The following is a 23,783-nucleotide window of genomic DNA, read 5'->3' on the forward strand; positions in this document are numbered from 1 at the left end:
CAGGAGATCGAGACCATCCTGGCTAACACGGTGAAACCTCGTCTTTATTTTAAAAAACACCAAAAATTAGCCAGGCATGATGGCATGCCCCTGTAGTCCCAGCTACTCAGGAGGCTGAGGCCAGAGAATCACTTGAACCGAGGAGGCAGAGGTTGCAGTGAGCTGAGATTGTACCACTGCACTCCAACCTGGGCAACAGAGTGACACTGTCTACAAAAAAAAAAAAAAAAAAAAAAAAATTGTGTCAGAAATACAATAGAGTCTCTCAGCCTGCACAAGTCCCCCGCTGCAAGTCCAGACTTATGGCTGGGACGGGTGCTCTGGCCAGGGAATTCCTGGAGTCTGTAGGAGGCAGAAGTCACCGAGGGCTTCCTGGGGAAGGTTTCCCCCAGAAAGGCTTCCAGTCCTCAAACAGAAGGGCCTTGGCCAGTGAGAGAGGGACCCTGAGCCATGGAGGGAGACACAAGTGGGCAGAGTTGCCCTGACTTGCCAGCCCTGCTGGCGGGCACAAAGCTGCCTGCCCTGGGAGCAGGGTGGCTTGTTGTGGATAGCTGTTTTGGCTGGCTGACCTGGCATTACCCGTGCCACTCCCTGCCCCACCCTCGATCCCCACAGGCCCATATTTTACATGGGATGCTGCCTGACAGTGGGGCAGAGTCCACTGTGAACTGCAGGGAGTGACACCTGGCCACAGCCAGCTGCAGGCTGGGCAGGGTGTGTGGGCGAGACCCAGAGACCGGCCCTGGAGTGGACTCCAGCCAGCTGGTTCCTCCCCGTACCCGCTAAGAAGTTTCACGGCACAAGGTAAATTTTCCAAATGCAGGTCACTGTCTCTCGAGGATGCCAAGGCTTTTGCGGGGTGCAGTGGTGGACAGGAACAGAGGATCAAGAAACTCTTCTTTTAATGTGGAGTGTTGTTTTGTTTCCAGATTACATTCGTAATATCTGCTTACTTTAGAAAATTTGGAAAACAAGAAATTGTCAAGAAAAATCCCATTTAGGATATAAGCTATGGGGCAGCTTTCCCAGGCACAAGGGAATAGCGCCTCTCGGAATTTGGTAAGAGCCATTCATTGTTAGAACTAGGTGGCATCTTAAAGGGTGATTTTTCCTCAGCCACTGAAGTTGAGTTTTTTTTTTTTTTCTTTTTCTTTTTTTGAGTCTCACTGTGTCGCCAGGCTGGAGTGCAGTGGTGCGATCTCGGCTCACTGAAACCTCCACCTCCTGGGTTCAAGCGATTCTCCTGCCTCAGCCTCCTGAGTAGCTGGGACTACAGGTGCATGCCATCATGCCTGGCTAATTTTTTTGTAGAGACAGGGTTTCACCTTGTTGGTCAGGCTGTTCTCAAACTCCTGACCTTGTGATCCTCCTGCCTGGGCCTCCCAAAGTGCTGTGATTACAGGCGTGAGCCACCGCACCCAGCGAAGTTGAGTTTTGAAAACAAAGATAATGTTTTCCAACTCTCTCAGTTTACACATTTACATTTTACAGAATGAAGGCCCAGAGAGGCCAACAGAGTTGGCCAAAGCCATCCTGGGACAGAGACGGCCCTAGAATCCACTACTTCCCATGCATTCATTACCTCGTATTTGTTACGTTATGCTGGACCAAAGTGAGGGGGTGGCTTGTGGGGGTGTCAGAACAGTCTATGAAGTGGGCTTCACCCCAATGCACTTGACCTGCTGATAGGTTTTGAATAAGAGCTACCTTTTATCATTGCTTGTAACAAAGCAAAACTACCCTGGCAGAGGCGGGGCACTGCAGGGCAAGCATCGGGCCTGGATGTGGACCCTTGGGGTGTGGTTTGGGCTGTGCCAGGGCCAGCCATGGTGGTTTTCTATAGAGCAGTGCTGTCCCTGGGTCTGTGGTACCCAAACTCTCTGATTTCCCGGGATGTTTTGTGCTCACTGACAATGCTTTAATAAATCACTTTCCTGCTTCAACCAACCAGAACGGACTCTTGCTTCCTCTCACAACTGCATTCTAGAACACCTCATGCGTGCCAACATGACTTTCCCCACGGCTCATAGGTGAAGTTGGTTCAAAAGAAACTGCTTGCTCTGGCCTCAGACCACGTGTCTGAATAGGAGAAGGGAACACAGAGGCAGAGCAGGAGAGGTCAGCCCAGACCCAGATGTTTGTTGGCGAGAAGGCGGCTCACAAGTGGCTCTACCCCAGAAAGCCAAGAATTGACTGGAAAGACATGAGAGCTATTTTCACAAAGGTGTGTGCTCTTTCCTTTTATGATGAGGATTCTGCAGGGCTACACCTCCATTTCTAGTACAAGACCCAGGAATCCGGCCCCACTGTCACAGGGTCTAATGGCCAGGCCTATATGTGAGACCCAAGGACGCAGGCTCAGAAGTAGCGCCTTCGGAGTCTCCTCCTGGAGAAGCAGGATGGGGGTTGCTTGGCCAGTAGCAGCTTCTTCTTGGCGTCCAGGATATAGAAAGTCTGCGTGGTGAGGCAGCTGACCGTAGGGTCAGAGTCTCTCTGCATGTGTCTTAGGGCTGCGACAAAGACACAGAAAGGCTAGTGGGCTGGGCAGGAGGGCCCTGCAGTGCAGAGAGGTACCAGGCCATGGCATCAGGACTGGCGGATTTGAAACTATGAGCAAGTTTCTTCTGGGAGTCCACAGTGCTCCGTCACAAGCAAGACCACATAGCCGCTGCGCACACGGAGATGCGAGGCCCGCGTGCTCCTCAGCCCGCACCCATTACCAACCCCTCACTCCTCTCCACTGGCCCTCCCTGGCCCTGCGTCCCCTCTTCCCCGTAGAATAGCTGTGCATGAAGTCCTCTGCAGCCGGGGACTCAACCACACATGGGGGCCCAATGCTGTCTCTCCCACAAGAAGCCCAAGGGACCCTCCTGGCTGCTGGATGGGCTCCGTGGTGGTGAAGGTGAGCGTGAACATGGGGCAGGGGGCTCTGACCGGCACCTCAAAACTGAAGCCCCCTGGGGATGAGTCTGCCTCTTCACTCCTCTGGAAGATCGTTTTTGTGCGGCGATCAGCCCATCGTTCCTAACTTCTGAGCATTCCTCCCCAGCACTGGTGCTGCCAAAAGACGCAAGGAGGAGGAGACCAGGCTGCCACTCACCTGCGAGCGCCTCGTCAACGTCATCCATCTCTTCCAAGTCAAGGGTCTGGAGAATCTGGCCTACAGGGGCACACAGAGGCACCTCAGAGCCCCACGAGGAATCAGTGGGGCCCTGGCTGCAGGTACTCTTGTCCCCTTTCCCAAAACACTCCCCATTCCCTCCTTTTTCTTGTCTTCCCCTCCCTTGGCCACCAGCCTCAGGTTTGGACTTCTCCCATGAAGCTGAACTTGTGTTCTCTGAAGGATTCTAAGCCAGTTGGGCTGGGCGAAGGAGCAGGAGTGGACATGCCTCTCCCCGAAGAGCTCTTCCCTGGGGTGATCTGAGGCAGTCTCCCACCTACCTCTGAACTGCCCCCACTGAGTAGCTCCCAGACCCCGATGCCCCACCCTTTGGCTCTCTGCTCACTGGTCTCCTAGGACTTGGCACATTCTGCTGTAGGAAGGTGACCACCCAACCCAACCAGGAGCTTCCTGCCGGGGAGGGAGCAGGAGGCCCAGGGAGGCACTCCCACCTCCACTCACACCCCCCAACGAAATCCCCATGGGTTCTGTCTCTCCACATGTCCTGGGTGCTCAGTCTGCTTAAGGGACCCTACAACAAGGACAAAGTGGCTCCCAGAAGACGAAAGGCCATACCTGCAAACCACACAGCTGCCCGGCGGATGGGGACCTGGGGGCTGCTGAAGCACGCCACACACTGCTTCAGAAACCAGAGGGCTTTGTTCGTCTCCTGCTCCAGCTGTAACGAGAGGGGTCCGATTGTGGAAGGGACCCTCGGACAGTTTTCAGATGACACTGGAGCCATCCCCTGAGAGCAAAAACCTGTCAAAACCTTCGCCATCTCCATCCCCTCCTACCCCAGCTCCTGAACTCTTCTTTCTTTCATGAAGCCATCCTGGACTGGCCACACCACCGGGGCCACACTCCCTGGCCTTGACTCAGTTTGAGGGTGAAACTCATAGACTGGCCCCAGGGTTTGGCTCATACATTTTTTTGTCTCCTACTCCCAATAATAGAGGATTGAAGCCTATTGTTGAAATCCTGTTTATTTCTATCTTATCTTAAACCGTCAATCTCCAGGTCACATGCTTTAGGCTGCAGAAGATCACGCCTACAGAATTTTGTTGAAGCAGAGCCTTGGTCAAATGAACGCAAAGATGGGAACAATGGACACTGAGAATTCCCAAAAAAGAGGAGGGGGGAGGGAGGGAGTGGGGCAAGGGCTGAAGAACTACCCATGGACTACGTTCACTCCCTGGGGGTGGAAATGTTAGAAGCACGAACCTCAGCATCACACAGTATACCCATGGAACAAACCTGCACCCATTCCCCCAAAACTAAAATTTTTAAAAGAGGCCAGCCACAGTGGCTCATGCCTGTAATCCCAGCACTTTCAGAGGCCAAAGCAGGCAGATCGCCTGTGCTTGGGAGTTCGAGACCAGTCTGTGCAACACAGTGAAACCCTATGTCTACTAAAATACAGAAGTTAGCTGGGCGTGGTGGCACGTGCCTATACACCTAGTTGCTCAGGAGGCCGAGGCAGCAGAATCTCTTGAACTCAGGAGGCAGAGGTTGCAGTGAGCTGACGTGGTGCCACTGCACTCCAACCTGAGTGACAGAGCCACACCCTGTCTCCAAAAAAGTAAATACATAAAATAAAATAAAATACCTAAAATAAATAAATAAAAATAAACAGAGCCTAGCCATGCTGCCTGTAATTCCATGTTTTCATACCTTCCATCGCCTGCCTAGGAATGCAGCCCCTTCTGCGTTCATCAGACTTCCACCCTTGAAGGTTCAAAGGATGGTGTGTCCTTCCCTTTGCAACAGCCACTAACCCAAGCCCCTCTCCTGCATCTCCTTCCTAGCTCCGATCCTAACCCTCTTTTTTCCCTCTGCAGTCGGTTCTTAAAACAGAAGGCTGCATCCATGGTTTGCCCCAACTTCTTTGGTCAGGATCTTTTCTTCAAGTAGAAATCTTAACTGGAAGCCCAATATCCCAAACCCGTAAACCCAGCACGTTGGAAAGCCGAGGCAGGAGGATCACTTGAGCTCAGGAGTTACAGAGTAGCCCCAGCAACACGGCAAGACCCTGAGAAGAAAGGAGGAGGAGGAGGAGGAGGAAGAGAAAGAAGAGGAAGAGGAGGGGGGAGAAGAAGAGGAAGAGGAAGCGGAAGTGGCAGCAAAAGAAGGAGGAGGAGGAGGAAAAGGAAGGAGTGGGGGAGAAGGAGAAGAAGAAGAAACAGGAGGAGGGGTAGTGGAGAAGAAGAAAGAGGAGGAGCAGGAGAAGGACAGGGAGGAGGAAGAAGAGGAGGCGGGGAAGGGGGAGGGGAGGGGAGGGGGAGAAGGAGGTGGAGGAGGCAGAGGAGGAGGAAGAAGAAGGAAGGAAGAAAGGGAGGAAGGGAGGGATGGAGTTGGGGAGGGAGAAGGAGAGGGGGAGGGGGAGGGGATCTCTTGAACTTGGTAGGTGGAGGTTTCGATGAGCTGAGATCGCGCCACCTGGGCTTCAGATCAAGACCATCCCGGCCAACTTGGTGAAACCCTGTCTCTTCTAAAAACACAAAGATCATCCAGACATGGCGGCATGCACCTGTAGTCCCAGCTACTTGAGAGGCTGAGGCAGGAGAATGGCTTGAACCCGGGAAACAGAGGTTGCAGTCAGCTGAGATCCAGCCACTACACTCCAGCTTGGGTGAAAAGAAGGAGGAGGAGGGGGAGGAGGAAGAGAAGGAAAATGAGAAGAGGAAGAGGAGGAAGAAGAAGGGCTCTGCTGGGGTTGAAGGAGGTGGGAAGGCTGAGCCTCGTCTGCTTGCTCTTCTCTCCAGTCTTCTGAAGTGACCCGAGAAACCCTCGGGGGTTTCTGCACCCTTGATTGCTTCCTGAAACTGGTCATGGTCCGTCCCAGGTGACACAACCCTCCTCTCTTGTTGCCCTCCTTTGACTTTCTGCCAGATTCCCTTTACTCGTCTTCTCTGTGGGATCCTTGGAACTGATGTCTCCTGGGACCTCAATGTTGACTCCTATGCTGCTCCCACCGCAGTGTCCTTAGGAGAGCACATCCGTGCTCAGGCCTGCAGTCTCCATCTACCACCCAGCAGGCTGCTCAGCGCTCACCAAACAGCCCTGTCCCCCGAGCTTCAGTGACACCTATCTACCTTCCAACAGAATAGGTCCACTTAGTGTTCTCACTGATTTGACAAGGTCTCCGTGCACAAAACCACGCCACCACCCTCCCCTCCACACCTGTTCCTCCCTCTGTATTTCTGACCTCAGTCGGGGACACCAGCGTGTATCCACATCAGAAGCTGAGAGGCAACTTGTACTTCCACAATTCACATCGTACCCTTCTCCACAACTAGCTAGTCCCGCCCATTTCTTTGTCTTCCTGACTCCATCTTTCCCCAGACACTCTCGGCACAGCCTCCAACTCCCTCCCTTGGGGACGTTTCTCTGATTTGTAGCTTCCGGGATTTGTGTGAAATGCACAGCTCCCTGACCATACTACCTGCTTGCTCAAAATGCTTCACCGACTTCCCTTGCCTACAGCCGCAAGTCCCAGTCCTCACTGGGCCCAGACCTCCACAGCACAGTTCGGCCCAGCCTCCTGCCTCCTGCCTGGTGTCTGCTGCTTGGACTGCACACTGGCAGACTACGAGCAAAAGCAGCCTGAAGATATTTTTTTTTTGTTGTTTGATCTATATAATAGTTTACATTTTAAATTATTTGCAAACATGAATGCAGGAAATTTCACCCCAAATCAGGATTTCCTGCTTTTTTTTTTTTTTTTTTTTTTTTTTTTTTTTTTGAGATGGAGTTTCGCTCGTTACCCAGGCTGGAGTGCAATGGCGCGATCTCGGCTCACTGCAACCTCCACCTCCTGGGTTCAGGCAATTCTCCTCCCTCAGCCTCCTGAGTAGCTGGGATTACAGGCACGCGTCACCATGCCCGGCTAATTTTTGTATTTTTAGTAGAGACGAGGTTTCACCATGTTGACCAGGATGGCCTCGATCTCTTGACCTCGCGATCCACCTGCCTCAGCCTCTCAAAGTGCTGGGATTATAGGCATGAGACACCACGCCCAGCCTGCTTCTTTTTTTAAAATAAAAAAATTCATTTTTTGAGACAGACTTTTGCTCTGTCATCCAGGCTGGAGCACAATGACATAATCTTGGCTCACTGCAACCTCCACCTCCTGGGTTCAAGCAATTCTCCTGCCTCAGCCTCCTGAGTAACTGGGATTACAGGTGCCTGCCACCTCGCCTGGCTAATTTTTATATTTTTAGTAGAGATGGGGTTTCCCCATGTTGGCCAGGCTGGTTTCAAACTCCTGGCCTCAAGTGACCCGCCCACCTTGGCCTCCTAAAGTGCTGGGATTACAGGTGTGAGCCACAGCACCTGGCATGGATTTCCCGCTTCTCTTAACCCTGAGCCACTTTCTTTCCTAGAAACAATTGGTGAGTTCTCAACTGGGGACTGTACTACATGGAGGGAATTATGAAACCGGGAGGTGTTTATGGTTTTCAAAATGATGATGGGGTGCACCAGTTTATAATATTCCATTACACATTTATGTCTATCAAAACCCTACTTATAACAATCCATGCCTAGAACTTGGCTTTTTTAGACAACAGAGTGCTTTTTTTTTTTGACACAGAGTCTCGCTCTGTCACCCAGGCTGGAGTGCAGTGGCGCAATCGCAGCTCACTGCAACCTCCACCTCCCAGGTTCAAGCGATTTTCCTGCCTAAGCCTCCTGAGTAGCTCGGACTACAGGCGCATGTCACCATGCCCAGCTAATTTTTGTATTTTTAGTAGAAACGGGGTTTCACCATGTTGGCCAGGATGGTCTTGATCTCTTGACCTCATGATCCGCCTGCCTCAGCCTCCCAAAGTGCTGGGATTACAGGCGTGAGCCACTGCGCCCAGCCAATGGAGTATTTTTTCACAGTTCAATTACATACTGGATTTTCTAGGAATGCATCTGCAATAGACATCAAAGACTATACTTCATCTTGTTCAGAAAATCACCAGAAATGATTCATCATTTTGGAACTCCCATCACCAACGGCAACCCTTCTTGTGGTATCTGAGTCTCCAACACAATGCTCCTATATCATTCTGCATTTGTAACAGACCCATTCACAGTGATTCCCTGAAGAGGGGCAAGGATTCATGCACATAATTGTCTTCTTAAGTAACTAGGCCCTGGTAGGGAGCAGTGGCTTATGCCTATAATCCCAGAACTTTGGGATGCTGAGGCAGCTGCATCACCTGAGGTCAGGAGTTCGAGACCAGCCTGGCAAATATGAGGAAACCCCATCTCCACTAAAAGTACAAAAATTAGCCAGGCCTGGTGGCAAGTGCCTATAATCCCAGCTATTCAGGAGTCTGAGACAGGAGAATCGCTTGAACCCGTGAGGAGGTGTAGGTTGCAGTGAGCCGAGATCATGCCACTGCACTCCAGCCTGGGCTTCAAGACTCCGTCTTAAAAAAAAAAAAAAAAAAAAAAAAACCACACAAAATAAAGTAACTGGGCCCAAGCATTTGCATATAGTATTTATGTTCTATTATTATGTTGTGTTAGGCTGCATTGTGTTCCATATATTCATACAGATTATTTTGTTGTAGATTACTTTCATTTTTCCTTTGGAGTTAGGGTATTACATTACTTATTTTGGAAATATGCAAAGGTAGAGGATATTATTTAGGAATTTCCCTTTAGGAGAGTAAGGGTGGTGCTGCTGAATGTGTGCCGTGACAGCGGCGTGGGGTGTCTGGTCATGCTGAGAAGGCTGCTTGCACTGGGCCTTGGGGCCTAACGTTCTCTTCCGGGCCACCCAGTCTGATCGCTGGTTGGTGTTTCCTGCATGGCCTTGCAGGCATTTGCCTTTTTTTTTTTTTTTTTTTCCCCCTGAGACGGAGTCTTACTCTGTCACCCAGGCTGGAGTGCAGTGGCACAATCTTGATTCACTGCAACCTCCGTCTCCCAGGTTTAAGCAATTCTCTGCCTCAGCCTCCTGAGCAGCTGGGATTACAGGTGCCTGCCACCACACCCAGCTAATTTTTGTATTTTTAGTAGAGATGGGGTTTCACCATGTTGGCCAGGCTGGTCTCGAACTCTGACCTTGTGATTCACCAGCCTTGGCCTCCCAAAGTGCTGGGATTACAGGCATAAGCCACCGCACCCAGCCAGCATTTGCCTTTTCCGCCCTGCTCTAATGATTCCAAGGCGCTTATATTAATAGCTCCCCACACACCAGGCCCTTCTGCCCTTATTTCTCAGGATGGTTGTGAGAATCAAATCATACCAGCTAATGTGTGCAAAGTCCCTGGAACAGAGTGAGTGCCTTGCTCCACACCCCTGGGCACAGCATCACCTCGGCCTGCACTCGATTCCTTCCCTTCGCCTAAGTGTTACCCTGCCTTCCATTTCTCCTTCTGAAGATGACACCTCTTCCAGGAAGCCTTCCTTCAACTCCCAGACTGTGCTGGGTACCCCTCCTTTGCCCTTCCCAAGGTATGCTGAGATTCTCTGCTTGTGTGCCTCGCTCCCCAATTCAGACGGAAGCAAGGGGAGGACAGGAACCATATCTAGGTGCCAAGCACCAAGCAGACACTTGAGTATCTCATCGTTGAACTGTTGCTGCTGCCACTGCCACTATGGCTGCAAACCCCAGAGCTGCAGGAAAAGGACCCAGACTGCTGGGGATGCCGCCCTCCCGCGCAGAAGAGGCAGAAGGCGAGCAAGCTGCTGGCTTACCAGGGCTCGGAGAATGTTCCACACATCTTTCTCTGCAAATACGGCTTTCAGCTTTGACCAGCCCAGCACAGCAGCTGTGTGGCAGAGGGCAGACCGGCAGATCTGGAGGAGAAGGAGGCTCAGCATGAGGAGCGGGGGAGTGGGCCTGGGCAGGGACATGGAGGGCGCAAAGGACAGAGACAAGCAGCATCACATTCAGCTTCAACGGGATGGAAGTGCTGGTGAATCAACAGGGACCCAGGGCTTAGGGAAAAGGCAGGGGTCTGGGCAGCGCGGCTCTACTTACACCCTCCTTTTCCCACTAATGAGAAGTTTAAAAATTACGGTTCTAACATTTTCCCAGTTGCTGTGGTGTGACACTGAGACCCAGAGCACTGGAACTATCCAGCTCAGAGCCTTATTCACTGGCCACATGGCTTCCCACGCCCCCGTCCTTGTCCCCCCTCCACCCCACAAAACAGTCTCTCTGAAAACAAAGTTCCCCAAAGTCTTAATCCCACAACTGGTGGTCGCTGTTCTAAATCAGGGCTGGCTCTCTCGGGAGGCCATGGCAGAGTCCACCAGTGGGGCTCTCCCACGTAAAGATAATGTCCCCATTCAATCGCTGGCCCAGCCGGCCTCGGATGCGCCTCAGAGGCCTCAGTGACGACAAAGTAGCCTGCTCTGTGGGAACAAGGTGTCCAGTCACTGAGCAAGTCAGCCAGTCTTCAAGTGTTCAAGCTGCAGTTCACGTTCCTGGGGCTCCTGGGCTCAAAGCTGGACTCATTCATTCTGGAAAGAAGGCCAGTTCTAGGCCGTCTCTGTTCTGCCCACCACACTGCCTCCCACGGGGGCTTCCCGGCCCAGGGAGCCCTGTCTCCATTCACAGGCAGAGTATGCAAACAGCAGCGGGGGGAGGGGGCCCCTGGAGCCACAGGCAGGGAAGCAGAGAGAGGGACTGCTGCCTATCGATGAGACTCTCCTCCTGGGAGTAACACCACTGGGAGTCAGTCAGTGGCCAATCAGATGGAGCCAGACGCTGGAGAAAACTTCAGCGCAAGCATCTGTCAGTCTCCAGTCTCTTACTGAAACTCTGCAAGGTCCGGGACTACTGGACTCCTTCAGCACCATCCAGTCCCGCCACAGCCCTGCCTAAGCACTCAACATGCTTAGCGTTTACCTCCCATGAAAACAGGGACTGAAGACCAGGCTTCGCGGCCTGGCCTCTCACCAGAGCCACGTCGGAATTCATGTCCTGCAGGTGCAGCACGAGGGGGACGAGCAAGTTGAGGATCTGATGCTTCAAGGGGAAGACAAGTCTCCTCTTCTTGACCTTGGCCAAGACACTCCCATAGATCTCAAAGGCTGCCAACCGCAGGTGCTCTGACACCTGTGTGGGGAAGACACCTCTGCGTCTGTCTTTTCACCCGGCCACCCAGGGTCGGGGGTCCCGAGCTCCACCCCACCAACCCCACACTCCCGTGATCTGCTCTGATCCCCGCTGGCTGTGATCTGTTTTCTCACTCCATCTCACCCCTTCAGAAAGATACAAGGAGGGTGGAAGCTACCAGGCCCCTTCAGAACGGTGTCATATTCAAGGTAAAGGGCCTCAAATCATTCTGCCAACTCTGTGTGGGTTTTTTTTTTTTCTCAGTCTGTTGCCCAGGCTGGAGTACATGGCATGGTCACAGCTCACTGCAGCCTTAACCTCCTGGGCTTAAGCAATCCTCCTGCCTCAGCCTCCCAAGTAGCCGGGGCCACAAGCACCTACCACCACACTCAGCTAATGTGTTGCTGTTGTTGTTAGAACGGGGTCTCACTGTGTTGCCCAGGCTGGTCTTAAACTCCTGGCCTCTCATGAGCCACCTGCCTTGGCCTCCCAAAGTGCTGAGGTTATGGGTGTGCACCACCACACCCAGCCAACTTTCTTATTTTAGAGATGCCTAGAGAAAGAAAATGACCCCAGAGAGGCCTTCACCTCCTCAAAGAAGGGCACCAGTGTGAAGGTGAGCTGGATCAGGAAGGAGGACGAATGCTGCCAGGTGAGGTGGCTCAGGAGATTCTTCAGCACCAGCAGAGTCTCCAGCACGATGTCACTGCTCGAGGAGTAGCAGCAGTTCAGCACGTACGGCTGGAGGATGCGGAGCCGTCTGACCTGCGGGCGACAGCGGCTCAGGGAACGGGGAGCTGAGGAGATGACTCCTGCCAAGCCAAGGAATTCTCATTTCAAGTCAATTCAGCCCCACAAACGAACGCCACAGTCTTCTGCTTTTTCATTCTGGAGCTGGGACTGGTCCAGCATCTGGGTAGCAGTTGGAATGAGCTGCCCAGGAGGACAGTTGGGGAGACACCTTGTGTCCGTCATGAGAAAAGGGGAGAAGACAGAGGAGGCCCCCTCCTCCCACTACACCGTAAGTTTCCATCTCTGCTGCCTTTCTCATCCCTGATGACAACATGTGAGATCCTGGGGTTAGCTTGGCCTGTTTCTCTGAAATGGTCCATGGGAAAACTTCCTCAGGAGACCTTTCCTGGGAGGGAGAAATCGTGACTGGCCCAGCCCCAACTTCTGTCTGTGGTGCACTGGCCTCAGGAGAATTTTCTCTCTTTGATCTCAAGAGTGTGTCCCACCCTATCTATAACTGGACACACCAGATGTTCCTTGCCCTGGTGACAAGGTCTCCTGAGAGCACACCCTCGGCCCCTGCCCCATTTCACCATGTTTCCATGCTTCGCGAAGACCTCCAGCATCTGCAGCAACAGCTTCACTGTGGCTGGCTCCTCACTCCTGAACCAGTTTGCCAGAATGCGGGTGCTGATGTCATCCACTACGGCTGCCACATCCGGGCACTGGAGCAGCTGCGGAAGGGAGACCAAGAAAGACAGGCGGGCAAGGAGAAAAAAAAGTCCTCAATGACTTTGGATCTAGGTTCCTACTCACTCGTAGGGAAATGGTCTCAGGGGTTTAGAATTGGTAGACAGGCCAAAGCTTAGTTAAAGGGTGAATTCGTACCTGTCATTCCAGAAATCATATATTCATTCTCCAAGTTTTCCTTAAGCATTGTTTTTTTTTTTTTTCCAAGAAGGAGTCTTGCCCAGGCTGGAGTGCAGTGGCGTGATCTCGGCTCACTGCAACCTCTGCCTCCTGGGTTCAAGCAATTCTCCTGCCTTAGTCTCCTGAGTAGGTGGGACTACTGAGTAGCTGGGACTACAGGTGTGTGCCACCACACCCAGCTACTTTTTGTATCTTTTAGTAGAGATGGGGTTTCACCATGTTGACCAGGCTGGTATTGAACTCCTAACCTCAGGTGATCCACCCATTTGGCCTCCCAAAGTGCTGGGATTACAGGCATGAGCCACCGCACCTAGCCCCTTAAACATTTTTATTTTATTTTATTTTTTTATTTTTTTTTGAGACAGAGTCTCCCTCTGTCGCCCAGGCTGGAGTGCAGTGGCACGATCTTGGCTCACTGCAACCTCCACCTCCCAAGTTCAAGCTATTCTCCTCCCTCAGCCTCCCCATTAGCTGGGATTTCAGGCATGTGCCACCCTACCCGGCTAATTTTGTATTTTGAGTAGAGACAGTTTTCACCATGTTGGTCTGGCTGATCTCGAACTCCTGACCTCAGATGATACCCCCACCTCACTTCCCAAAGAGCTGATGAGATTACAGGCAGGAGCCACCACACCTGGCCCCCTTAAGCATTCTTGATAAGGTAAACTGTAGGAGATAAAAGTAAGAAATGTACTCTGCCCTCAAAGATCCTAGCAATTCAGCTGGAGAGTCAAGACTTAGGTACATGAACCACCTATTGAACATTTCAAAGCAATAACAATACTACACAAATTCAAAGCAAGTAAAAAGTTATTATAAACAGGTATTGCTCTATCTAGGAAAGGTTTATGAAAGAGGCAGAACTGGAGCTGAACTTGAATAAAGAGAACTTCAGTGAGCAGATGGGAGGGGAATATAGGGGGGTGTGTGTGTGTGTGTGTGTGTTTAACGGGAAAAGGTGGGTATAGCAAAACAAGAGAAAAATGTAGGGAATAAGTGTAATGTAGTTGAGGGAAGGGCGATGGGTGCTGACCCCACTCCAGAGGATCCCATTGGTGAGGAGTGTTGGACGTGGAAAATGTGTTGGGTTGACCGAAGATCCTAGGAGGAAAGAGACCAGCATGTCATCTTCTGGAGTTGCTCCAGCTGGGTGTGGTGGCTCACACCTGTAATCCCAACTACTCTGGAGTTTGAGGCAGGACAATCACTTGAAGCCAGGAGTTGGAGACCAGCCTGGGCAACATAGCGAGACTCCCTGTCTCTAAAAATAAAAATAAAAATAAAAATAAAGTTGCTTCAAGCACACTACCTGGTCTGGACGAGGCCAGGTAGTGGGAATGGAGAAAGGATCACTCTGAAGAACATTGCAAAGCACATATTAGTCAGATTTACTGACCTGCTGAAAAAAGCAAAAGAGAAAAGTCAAAGACAGTCCCCTGGAATAATCCTTTTTAAAAGGGAGAGGGGGAAAGGAGAATTATTAAGAAATCACTGTCGGCCAGGCATGGTGGCTCACGCCTGTAATCCCAGCACTTTGGGAGGCCGAGTGGGAGATCACCTGAGGTCGGAAGTTAGAGACCAGCCTGACCAACATGGAGAAACCCGGTCTCTACTAAAAATACAAAATTAGCTGGGTGTGGTGGCTCATGCCTGTATCCCAGCTACTTGGGAGGCTGAAGCAGAGGAATTGTTTGAACCTGGGAGGCGGAGGTTGCAGTGAGCCGAGATGGCGCCATTGAACTCCAGCCTGGGCAACAAGAGCGATGTCTCAAAAAAAATTTTAAAAATCACTTGACCCCCGGAGGCAGAGGTTGCAGTGGGCCAAGATTGCATCACTGCATGTACTCCAGCCTGGTGGCAGAGCAAGACTCTGTCTCCAAAAAGAAAAAAAAAAGAGAGAGAGAGAGAGAGAGAGAGACCATCCTGGCCAACATGGTGAAACCCTGTCTCTACTAAAAACACAAAAATTAGCTGGTCATGGTGGTGCACGCCCATAATCTCAGCTACTTGGGAGGCTGAGGCAGCTGAATCGCTTGAACCTGAGAGGCAGAGGTTGCAGTGAGCTGAGATTGCACCACTGTACTCCAGCCTGGCAACAGAATGAGATTCTGTCTCAAAAAAAGATTATTTTAAATAACATTTTTGCTTGATGACTTGTGATATAGAAAATATATTTTGATGACTTGTGATATAGAAAATATATTTTAAATAATAAAATGACATTTAAAAAGCCAAAAGTCAATCAGATACATTTAAAATATATGTACTTGCTTTAGCATGCATGTATGCATGCACATATGAATGGACATTTACATGTAACTAATGGCAAAGAAGTCTTCATTAACATCGCAGCAGTTTTCATCTGACTTTGATTGGCAGTCAAGCAGATCCACCCTAATTTACTCTCTAGTTGAGTAAGTAAGCTAGAGAGTAAATTCTCTGCCTCACTTTCGTTCTTTACAAGATAGAGGTAAATAACACCCATTTCACAGAATTAGAATTAAAACAACAGAGCTCTGCTGTTTCTTGAGTACACTGAAGAAAAGCACACAACCTTTTCTGTTTTAAATATTTCTATTTGTGATCATCTCAAGGAAATTAATAAAGATAATGAAGCAACAGCCAATCGCGGTGGCGCACACCTGTAATCCCAGCACTTTGGAGGCCTAGGTGGGCAGATCACCTGAGGTCAGGAGTTCGAGACCAGCCTGATCAACACGGTGAAACCCCGTCTGTATAAAATATACATATATATAAAACGAAGCAACAAGCAGAGCGACAAAGGCTATGAAATATTAGAAAGCTTTCTTAGCTATGGTCTCTCACTTACAGATCTTGACCTACTTACTTACCTGGTACCCAAAACCCCATTGGCTTTCCACTTTAGAATCTACTGCTTCTCTCTCTGGTTGCTGAAAATGGGGTTCATCCATCCCCCTACTGCGGTGCTCCTTCCAGCCTCTCCTCAACATGCTGACCTCCCCTCCCCACTGTCAGCCCAAAACCCCAATCAGGGTGGCAGATGAGCAAGCACTGTATCATGTGTCCCCTTGTTTCAGTTGGGTATCAGACAGGTAGGGAAACTTCTAGAGTGATTCTCAATCCAAGCTATATTTCTGGAATATACCTTTAATCCTGGGAGCTTCTAAAACAAACTGATGCCTGGACCCATGCCAGATCAATTCAAATAGGAAAACTAGACAGAGAGGGACAGGGTGGAGGCTTGGCATTAGCATTTTTGAAACCTCCCAGGAGGATTCTGATATGCAGCAGGGTTCAGAATCACTGCTGTAAAGAGAGAGGCAGCTATCTCATGGCGGCCTCCTGCGCACTCGGGCTTGTGCCTTGAACTGTTTCTCCAAGCTGGGTCCAAGGAGTACCTGTGGCGCAGCAACCACTGGAGGACGTCTAGAAAATGAAGACTTCCGCCGGGCGCGGTGGCTCACGCCTGCAATCCCAGCACTTTGGGAGGCCGAGGCGGGTGGATCACGAGGTCGAGAGATCGAGACCATCCTGGTCAACATGGTGAAACCCCGTTTCTACTAAAAATACAAAAAATTAGCTGGGCATGGTGGCGCGTGCCTGTAATCCCAGCTACTCAGGAGGCTGAGGCAGGAGAATTGCGTGAACCCAGGAGGCGGAGGTTGCCTTGAGCAAGAGATCGCGCCATTGCACTCCAGCCTGGGTAACAAGAGCGAAACTCTGTCTCAAAAAAAAAAAAAAAGAAAAAAGAAAAGAAAGAAAATGAAGACTTCCGCTGGACGCGGTGGCTCACGCCTGTAATCCCAGCAGTTTGGGAGGCTGAGATGGGTGGATAACCTGAGGTTGGGAATTCGAGACCATCCTGGCCAACATAGTGAAACCCCATCTCTACTAAAAATACAAAAATTAGCTGGGTGTAGTAACACGCGTCTATAATCCCAGCTACTCAGGAGGCTGAGGCGGGAGAATTGCTTGAACTCAGGAGGTGGAGATTGCAGTGAGCCGAGATCGCGCCATTGCACTCCAGCCTGGCGACAGAGCAAGACTCCATCTCGGGGAAAAAAAAAAAAAAAAAAAAAAAAATCAGGTGGCTTGAATTTTAAAAGGATCCCATTTAAGGCTGTAGTGGGTCAGAAACTCTGAAATTCTCTCAAATACTATTGGTGGAAGTCTAAATTGGTACAGCTCTACCAGAAAGCAATTTGTCATCATTGTTAAAATTCATAGAAGATGTTCATACTTTTTGATCCAATAGTTCCACTTATTATATTCAATAGTTAAGGAAATAATCTGGAATATGGACAAAAACTTTTGACAGAGATGTTCATTACAATGTTATTCATAATTATGTAAAATTAGAAACAGAATGTGGAATAAATTATAGATCATCTTTGTGATGAAACGTTGTATCACCACTAACATTTATGTTTATAGGCCAGGCATGGTGGCTCACAACTGTAATCCCAGCACTTTGGGAGGCCCAGGTGGGAGGATGACTTGAGCCCAGGAGTTCAAGACTAGCCTGAGCAGTATAATGAGAACTCCTTCTCTACATTCAAACAAAATTTTTAAATTAGCCAGGCAGGGTGGTACATGCCTGTAGACCTCGATCCTCAGAAGGCTGAGGTGGGAGGATCACTTGAGCCCAGGAGATGGAGGCTGCAGTGAGCCATGATCACACCACTGCACTCCAGCGTAGAACATATCTTTAAACCTGGGGCAACAGAGTGAGACCCTGTCTCAAAAAATAAAATAAAACAAAATTTTAAAATGTATGTTACAGGCTGGGTGTGGTGGCTCACACCTGTAATCCCAGCACTTTGGGAGGTGGATCATGAGGTCAGGAGTTCAAGACCAGCCTGGCCAAGATGGTGAAACCCCGTCTCTACTAAAAACACAAAAATTAGCCAGGCATGATGGCCTGTGCCTGTAATCTCAGCTAATCAGGAGGCTGAGGCAGGGAATTGCTTGAACCCAGGAGGCAGAGGTTGCAGTGAGCTGAGATCATGCCACTGCACTCCAGCCTGGGCGACAGAGCAAGACTCTCTCAAAAAAGAAAAATGTATGTTACAAAGAACATGTAATGACATAGACAGATATTTGAATAGAGCAGGATATAGAATATTAGTGGAAAATGATTTCAACTAATTCAGTGGCTCACACCTGTAATCCCAGCACTTTAGGAAGCTGAGGTGGGTGGATCACCTGAGGTCAGGAGTTTGAGACCAGCCTGACCAATATGGTGAAACCCCACCTCTACTAAAATTCTAAAATTACAAAAATTAGCCAGGTGTGGTATTATGCACCTATAGTCCCAGCTACTTGGGAGGCTAAAACAGGAGAATCACTTGAGCCCAGGAGGTGGAGGTTGTAGTGAGCTGAGATTGCACTACTGCACTCCAGCCTGGGTGACAGGGGGAGACTCCATCAAAAAAAAAAAAAAAAAAAAAAAACCGGAAGAAAGAAAATGATTTCAACCAGTACCCACATACACACCTCTATACAGGCAAAAACCTGAATGAATGTGATTTCCTCTGGGGATTATGCTTAGCAATGGTTTTATAATTTTTGATATACTTTTCCATATTTTAAAATTTCCTATTTTTTTTTTTCTGCAGGAGGCTGAATTATATTGAGTCAATGAGGGGCCCTAAGCAAAGATTAATTTTAAAAGGCTGCTCAAGACTGAGGTGGTTGAAGGAGAGAGCTGTGTTGTTCCGTAAAGTCAGGGCAGAGTCAAACTGCCAAGAGATTTAAGGAGGCACCAAAACCCCCAACTCAAGGTAACCAAATCAAATGCCATTAGCCATGTCCCCCAAACCTTCCTAGGAGGGAGTCGGTGGCCTTCCCGGGAGGTGTATGTTGGGCATGGCTGTCTTACAGAGGGATCACCCTCACCTGCTCCCCTCCCACCAAGAGCCAGTCACCTCTGTCAGGAGCACAAGGGCTGTCAAGTGATTCTTGCAGTCTGGGTCCTGGAGGAACCTGATGATGGAGCTGAAGAGCGGGCGGTTGTGCCAACAGTTGTTGATGACCAGGGACCTACCGACAAGAGCACAGTGTTCAGGTGAGGTCTGGGCCACAGGAGAGGGCCAAGTGAATGGACGGCCCTCCAGCTGGGGACCCAGGTGCAGCTCACCTGGCCAGCAGAGTGACTCCATCATAGTGTCTTTCAGGATTGACGAGCAGCCCCCAGCCCCCATGTCTCTGAATAGAAGACACATGGTCCCCATACCCACAACTTTGCATCAAGGTCTTCAGGGCCTCCACAGTAGAACTGGAGAAAGAGCAGAAAACAGAATTCATTCACCATCTGCGCTCCTCTCTCTCACTGGCCACCTGCCCGACTCCCAAAGCTTTCTCAGGATCATGAACTGCTGGTGGTGGGACAGCCCCCAGAGACCCAGTTAATATTTTATAAGTGAAGCAAGTGAGACCAAGAGAGATGTGACAGCTGCAAGGTGACACAGCGAGCTGGCAGAAGGGTACGGAATGCAGTCCAGGTCTGTGGACTCAGATGTGTGTTTTATCTATGGTATTGATCTCACTTTGTTACAGAATCTGTGCATCGGCCTAGTAGGCCAGGTTTAAAGAAGGAGTCTTTTCTAAAAAGTTCAGAAAGCTAGACTCCCACCTGCAATCCCAGAAACATAGGAGGCTGAGAGAAGTGGATGGTTTGAGGCCAGGAGTTCAAGACCAGCTTGGGGAAAACAGCAAGACCCTGCCTCTAAAAAAATAAAATAATAAAATACAGGTTGTTTTTTTTTTTTAAAAATCCAGGAAGACTTTTTCATACGAAGTGCGGGGAACAGGTTAAGTGCCCTGGCAGGAGGGTGTACAAAGGGTATTCAGGCCCAGCAGGCTGACAGCAAGTCAGGCAAAGGTGCTAAGCTGATGGCCCTTGGAGCGTAACCACTAGCAAACGCCAAAGGTACCTTATCGGGTCCACCCATTCAGCTACGTGTTGCTCATCCTGGCTTATTTCAGCGCCGGCTTCAAGCACAAAGAAGGAGATCTGAAACAGCAGGGCCAGGAACAAGGAGGAGAAGAAGGACTGCACCTCCATCCGCCGGCTGGGTACCTGCAGGAGCTCCTGGACGGCCCTGGTGGCCTGGGAGGGAGGAGGAGAGTGAACCATTATCACATCTTCAACTCATAGGTCCTGTCACCAGAAAACCTCTTTCCACAACCCATCACCATGACAGATTTGCCCAGTAAAACCCATGCTGCTAGAGCAGGTGAAGACTAAATTAGTGTGAGCCAGAAAAATCAACGGCGATTTCTAGAATGTCGTGGTTTTAAAAGCACTCTTTTAATCATGGTGGCTGTTTTAGTCTCTTATCATTTTGAGAGTTAAAGAGGGGCTGGTGAATCCAGTTTTTCTATCTCCCTGACAAAGCAAAGTCAACTGGAAAACCCTCCCTGCAACCCAACTCCAGGACTGCCATTAGACTGTTCCACCAAACACTGATGCCTAAAAGGTCAAGGCCCAAAGAGCCCGCGACAGCTGAGGACAGGACAGCAGGGAGTCCCCTTCCCTATCCCGGCCCCGCTCTGTTTGTCTTTCCATACAATCAATGGTGAGATCTCTGTTCCCCCGTGGCTGGGCTCCTGGTCCTTTGATCTCTGGTGTGTAGTCAGCCTCTGGAGCAAATATTCCATGATCATTTCGTAGCTTTTGGGGAAGGATGCCAGGATTTCCCAGGGCTTGCAAACCCCTCTGCAGAGTCAGAAACCCACCAACACAGTTACCCACTTCAGGTAGCCCACTCTCCACAGGTCCCACAGTGCTTCCAGGGGAGGTGACACTAGGCCCCTGGGTCCCCTGGTTTCTTCCTTCTTTCTTGCCTCTCTCTTCATTACCCTTCTCTTTTTCTTCTTCTGTCCCTTTCATCCTGCCATCACCTCTGGACCTCCCTGTTCCCTGTCATCTCACACAAATCTGGAAATGTTCACTTGCTCTGTGAACCTGGTTTGAGAAAATACCTGAGGTCAAAGCTTGTTGGCCACACTTGAATGTGTCAGATTGCTGAGAAGAGCATCCCGTGGGTCCCTTCTCTCTGGTCCGTCCAAGCTCTCACTGCCCACCCACCCTCAGACCACTGCATCTGTCTTCCAGGCTTTCCCCTGTCATCCTTAATACCCAGCTTGACCACACCCCTCTTCAGGCTGGCTCTGACCACCAGCCCTGCACAGCACCCATGCCTCACCTCATCACCCACTCACTCTCCTCTATCATCAGACACATGCCTTTCCCTTTGCCTGGCATGTCTCCCCACTCACCTTTACCTGGCAAAATCACACTCAGAAGAAAAGTACATATCTGAAAAGCATTTGCTACAAATAACATAAAATGTTAGGAAAATCTGCTTAGTGTCCTCAAGAAGTCATGGCCTTTTTGAAACAGGAGGAGAAAACGACGAGAAAGTGTAGGTGAGATAAAAGGTGAAGACAGACTTTCACAGCTGGCAATCGATACACAGCATGCTCTGGGGACGAAAACAAGAGAGGAGAAAATGGGCTGTCAATGAAAGAATGGCATGAGACTGACAGCCAACTTCTCCACAGATACAGTGGAAAGCAGAAGACAGTGGAATAAACCTTCCAAGCACTGAACAAAAATAAAACATCAACCCACAAGTTCCCAGCAAATCTATCATTTAATGCAGATTTGCTTTATAGATAAGCCAAAAGAGATGGTTTGATTAATAGAGTCTCACTAGAGGATAAACTTCTAAATAATACCTTTAGGAGTATTGTTTTTTTCTTTCCCCTTTAGGGAAAAGAAAAATAATTTCCTAAGGAAAGTTCGAGGTGAAAAGGATGGTGAGCAAAGAGAATGGTAAATTTGCCTATAAATCTAAACACAATATTAGAGTAAGAATGTGCATAACAGCATAACAGCACTGTGAATAATAGCAAGAAGCTGGAAACAACAAATGGTCATTTAAAAAAGAATGGGTAAAATAAGTTTGCAATAATCATAAAATGAGATATGAAACAATTAAATAAGCCTGGTCCGACTGGGTGAGGTGGCTCACACCTGCAATCCCGATACTTTGGGAGCCTGAGGCAGGAGGACTGCTTGAGCCCAGGAATTCAAGGCCAGCTGGGACAATATGGTAAGACCCATCTCTACTTTAAAAATATACAAAAAAGAAAAATAAATAAATAAACAAGCCTGGCCGGGCATGGTGGCTCACACCTGTAATCCCAGCAATTTGGGAGGCTGAGGCAGGTGGATCACCTGAGGTCAGGAGTTTGAGACCAGCCTGGTCAACATGGCAAAACCCCATCTCTACTAAAAATACACAGAAAAAAATTATCTGGATGTGGTGGCAGACACCTGTAATCCCAGCTACTCAGGCAGCTGAGGCAGGAGAATCACTTGAACCCAGGAGGCGGAGGTTGCAGTTAGCCGAGATTGTGCCATTGCACTGCAGCCTGGGAGACAGGGCGAGACTCCATCTCAAAACAAACAAACAAACAAACAAATAAGCCTGGTCTAATAGATGAATTTGCATGTAGTAGAGAATATTATTTCAAATATCCATTAAACGTAGAGTAAAATTGATAACATTAATCTTCCTGGAGTATGCACACAAAAGAACCCCTTGACATAGTCTCTAAAGGAGAAGATATTTACATCATGTTCTTTATCGTCCAATAAAACGAGAAAAAGTTTATCAAAATATCTAAACACTTGGAAATTAAAAGATTAAAGAAGAAAATCTGTATAAATTTGAATAAATATGTCATTAGATGTATTGGCATTCAGTATATTTCAAAGTCTATTATTTATTTTTCAAAAAACTCAGCAGATTTTATCATTTCTTTTTTTTTTTTTTTTGAGACGGGGTTTCACTCTTGTTACCCAGGCTGGAGTGCAATGGCGCCATCTCGGCTCACCGCAACCTCCACCTCCTGGGTTCAGGCAATTCTCCTGCCTCAGCCTCCTGAGTAGCTGGGATTACAGGCACGCGCCACCATGCCCAGCTACTTTTTTGTATTTTTTTAGTAGAGACGGGGTTTCACCATGTTGACCAGGATGGTCTCCATCTCTTGACCTCGTGATCCACCCGCCTCGGCCTCCCAAAGTGCTGGGATTACAGGCTTGAGCCACCGTGTTGGCTGATTTTATTATTTCTTTGTGTTGAAAGCTTTCAAAAGTCTCTCCTCTGGCTGCTTTGTAATATATGATACCTTACTGTTGACCACAGTCACTCTCCTGTGCCAGAACTTATTCTTCCTATTATAACTGTGTTTGTCCAGCCGGGTGCAGTGGTTCATGCCGGTAATCCCAGCACTGTGGGAGGTCAAGGCAGGCACATCACCTGAGGTCAGGAGTTTGAGACCAGCCTGGCCAAAATGATGAAACCTCATCTCTATTAAAAATACAAAAATTAGCCAGGTGTGGTGGCACACACTTGTAATCCCAGCTACTCAGGAGGCTGAGGCAGGCAAATTGCTTGAACCCAGAAGGCAGAGGTTGCAGTGAGCTGAGACTGCACCACTGCACTCCAGCCTGGGCTACAGCTCGAGACTCCGTCTCAAACCTCCCCATCAACAACAACAACAAAAAAAAAAACAAAAAAAACACTCGAAGTATATGATATCAACCTTTTGTTAAACAATTCCACATCAGTGAAAAACGAAACGAAACAAAAAACTCAGCAGATATAGAATAGATAGACACTTCCTTCGCGTGATAAAGGAAATTAACAACAAGCAATCCTAATTTCCCTCGTAAGGAAGTCTGCACAACCTGCCAGGACAGAGCAGCCCACTCCAGCCTAGTTCTTGCACCAGTTAAAACTAAAAGTACCGGACAAATACAAAAAGCAACTACCTCCCAATGCTGGAAAAATAGCATTTGAGTGAGTTTCCCAGAATTCCTTTTTCTCTATTATT

At 49.2% G+C, this 23,783-nt stretch overlaps 2 protein-coding genes across 2 annotated transcripts; both read right to left on the reverse strand.

Moving 5' to 3' along the window:
- Window positions 1-2,237: 2,237 nt before the first annotated feature.
- Window positions 2,238-12,203, reverse strand: LOC141581158 (maestro heat-like repeat-containing protein family member 7). Its single transcript, XM_074385706.1, has 7 exons — window positions 12,085-12,203; window positions 11,817-12,009; window positions 11,070-11,228; window positions 9,860-9,961; window positions 3,737-3,839; window positions 3,101-3,160; window positions 2,238-2,510 (listed from the first exon to the last, which is right to left on the reverse strand). The coding sequence occupies exons 1-7, from the start codon at window positions 12,201-12,203 to the stop codon at window positions 2,359-2,361; spliced, it is 888 nt and encodes a 295-aa protein (XP_074241807.1). The 3' UTR covers window positions 2,238-2,358.
- On the reverse strand, window positions 12,000-20,732 carry LOC141581159 (maestro heat-like repeat-containing protein family member 6). Its single transcript, XM_074385707.1, has 5 exons — window positions 20,625-20,732; window positions 19,808-19,983; window positions 19,012-19,149; window positions 18,800-18,914; window positions 12,000-12,694 (listed from the first exon to the last, which is right to left on the reverse strand). The coding sequence occupies exons 1-5, from the start codon at window positions 20,730-20,732 to the stop codon at window positions 12,425-12,427; spliced, it is 807 nt and encodes a 268-aa protein (XP_074241808.1). The 3' UTR covers window positions 12,000-12,424.
- Window positions 20,733-23,783: the final 3,051 nt, after the last annotated feature.

Source organism: Saimiri boliviensis, chromosome 14, assembly GCF_048565385.1.
Source record: "Saimiri boliviensis isolate mSaiBol1 chromosome 14, mSaiBol1.pri, whole genome shotgun sequence".
Classification (NCBI taxonomy): Eukaryota; Metazoa; Chordata; class Mammalia; order Primates; family Cebidae; genus Saimiri; species Saimiri boliviensis.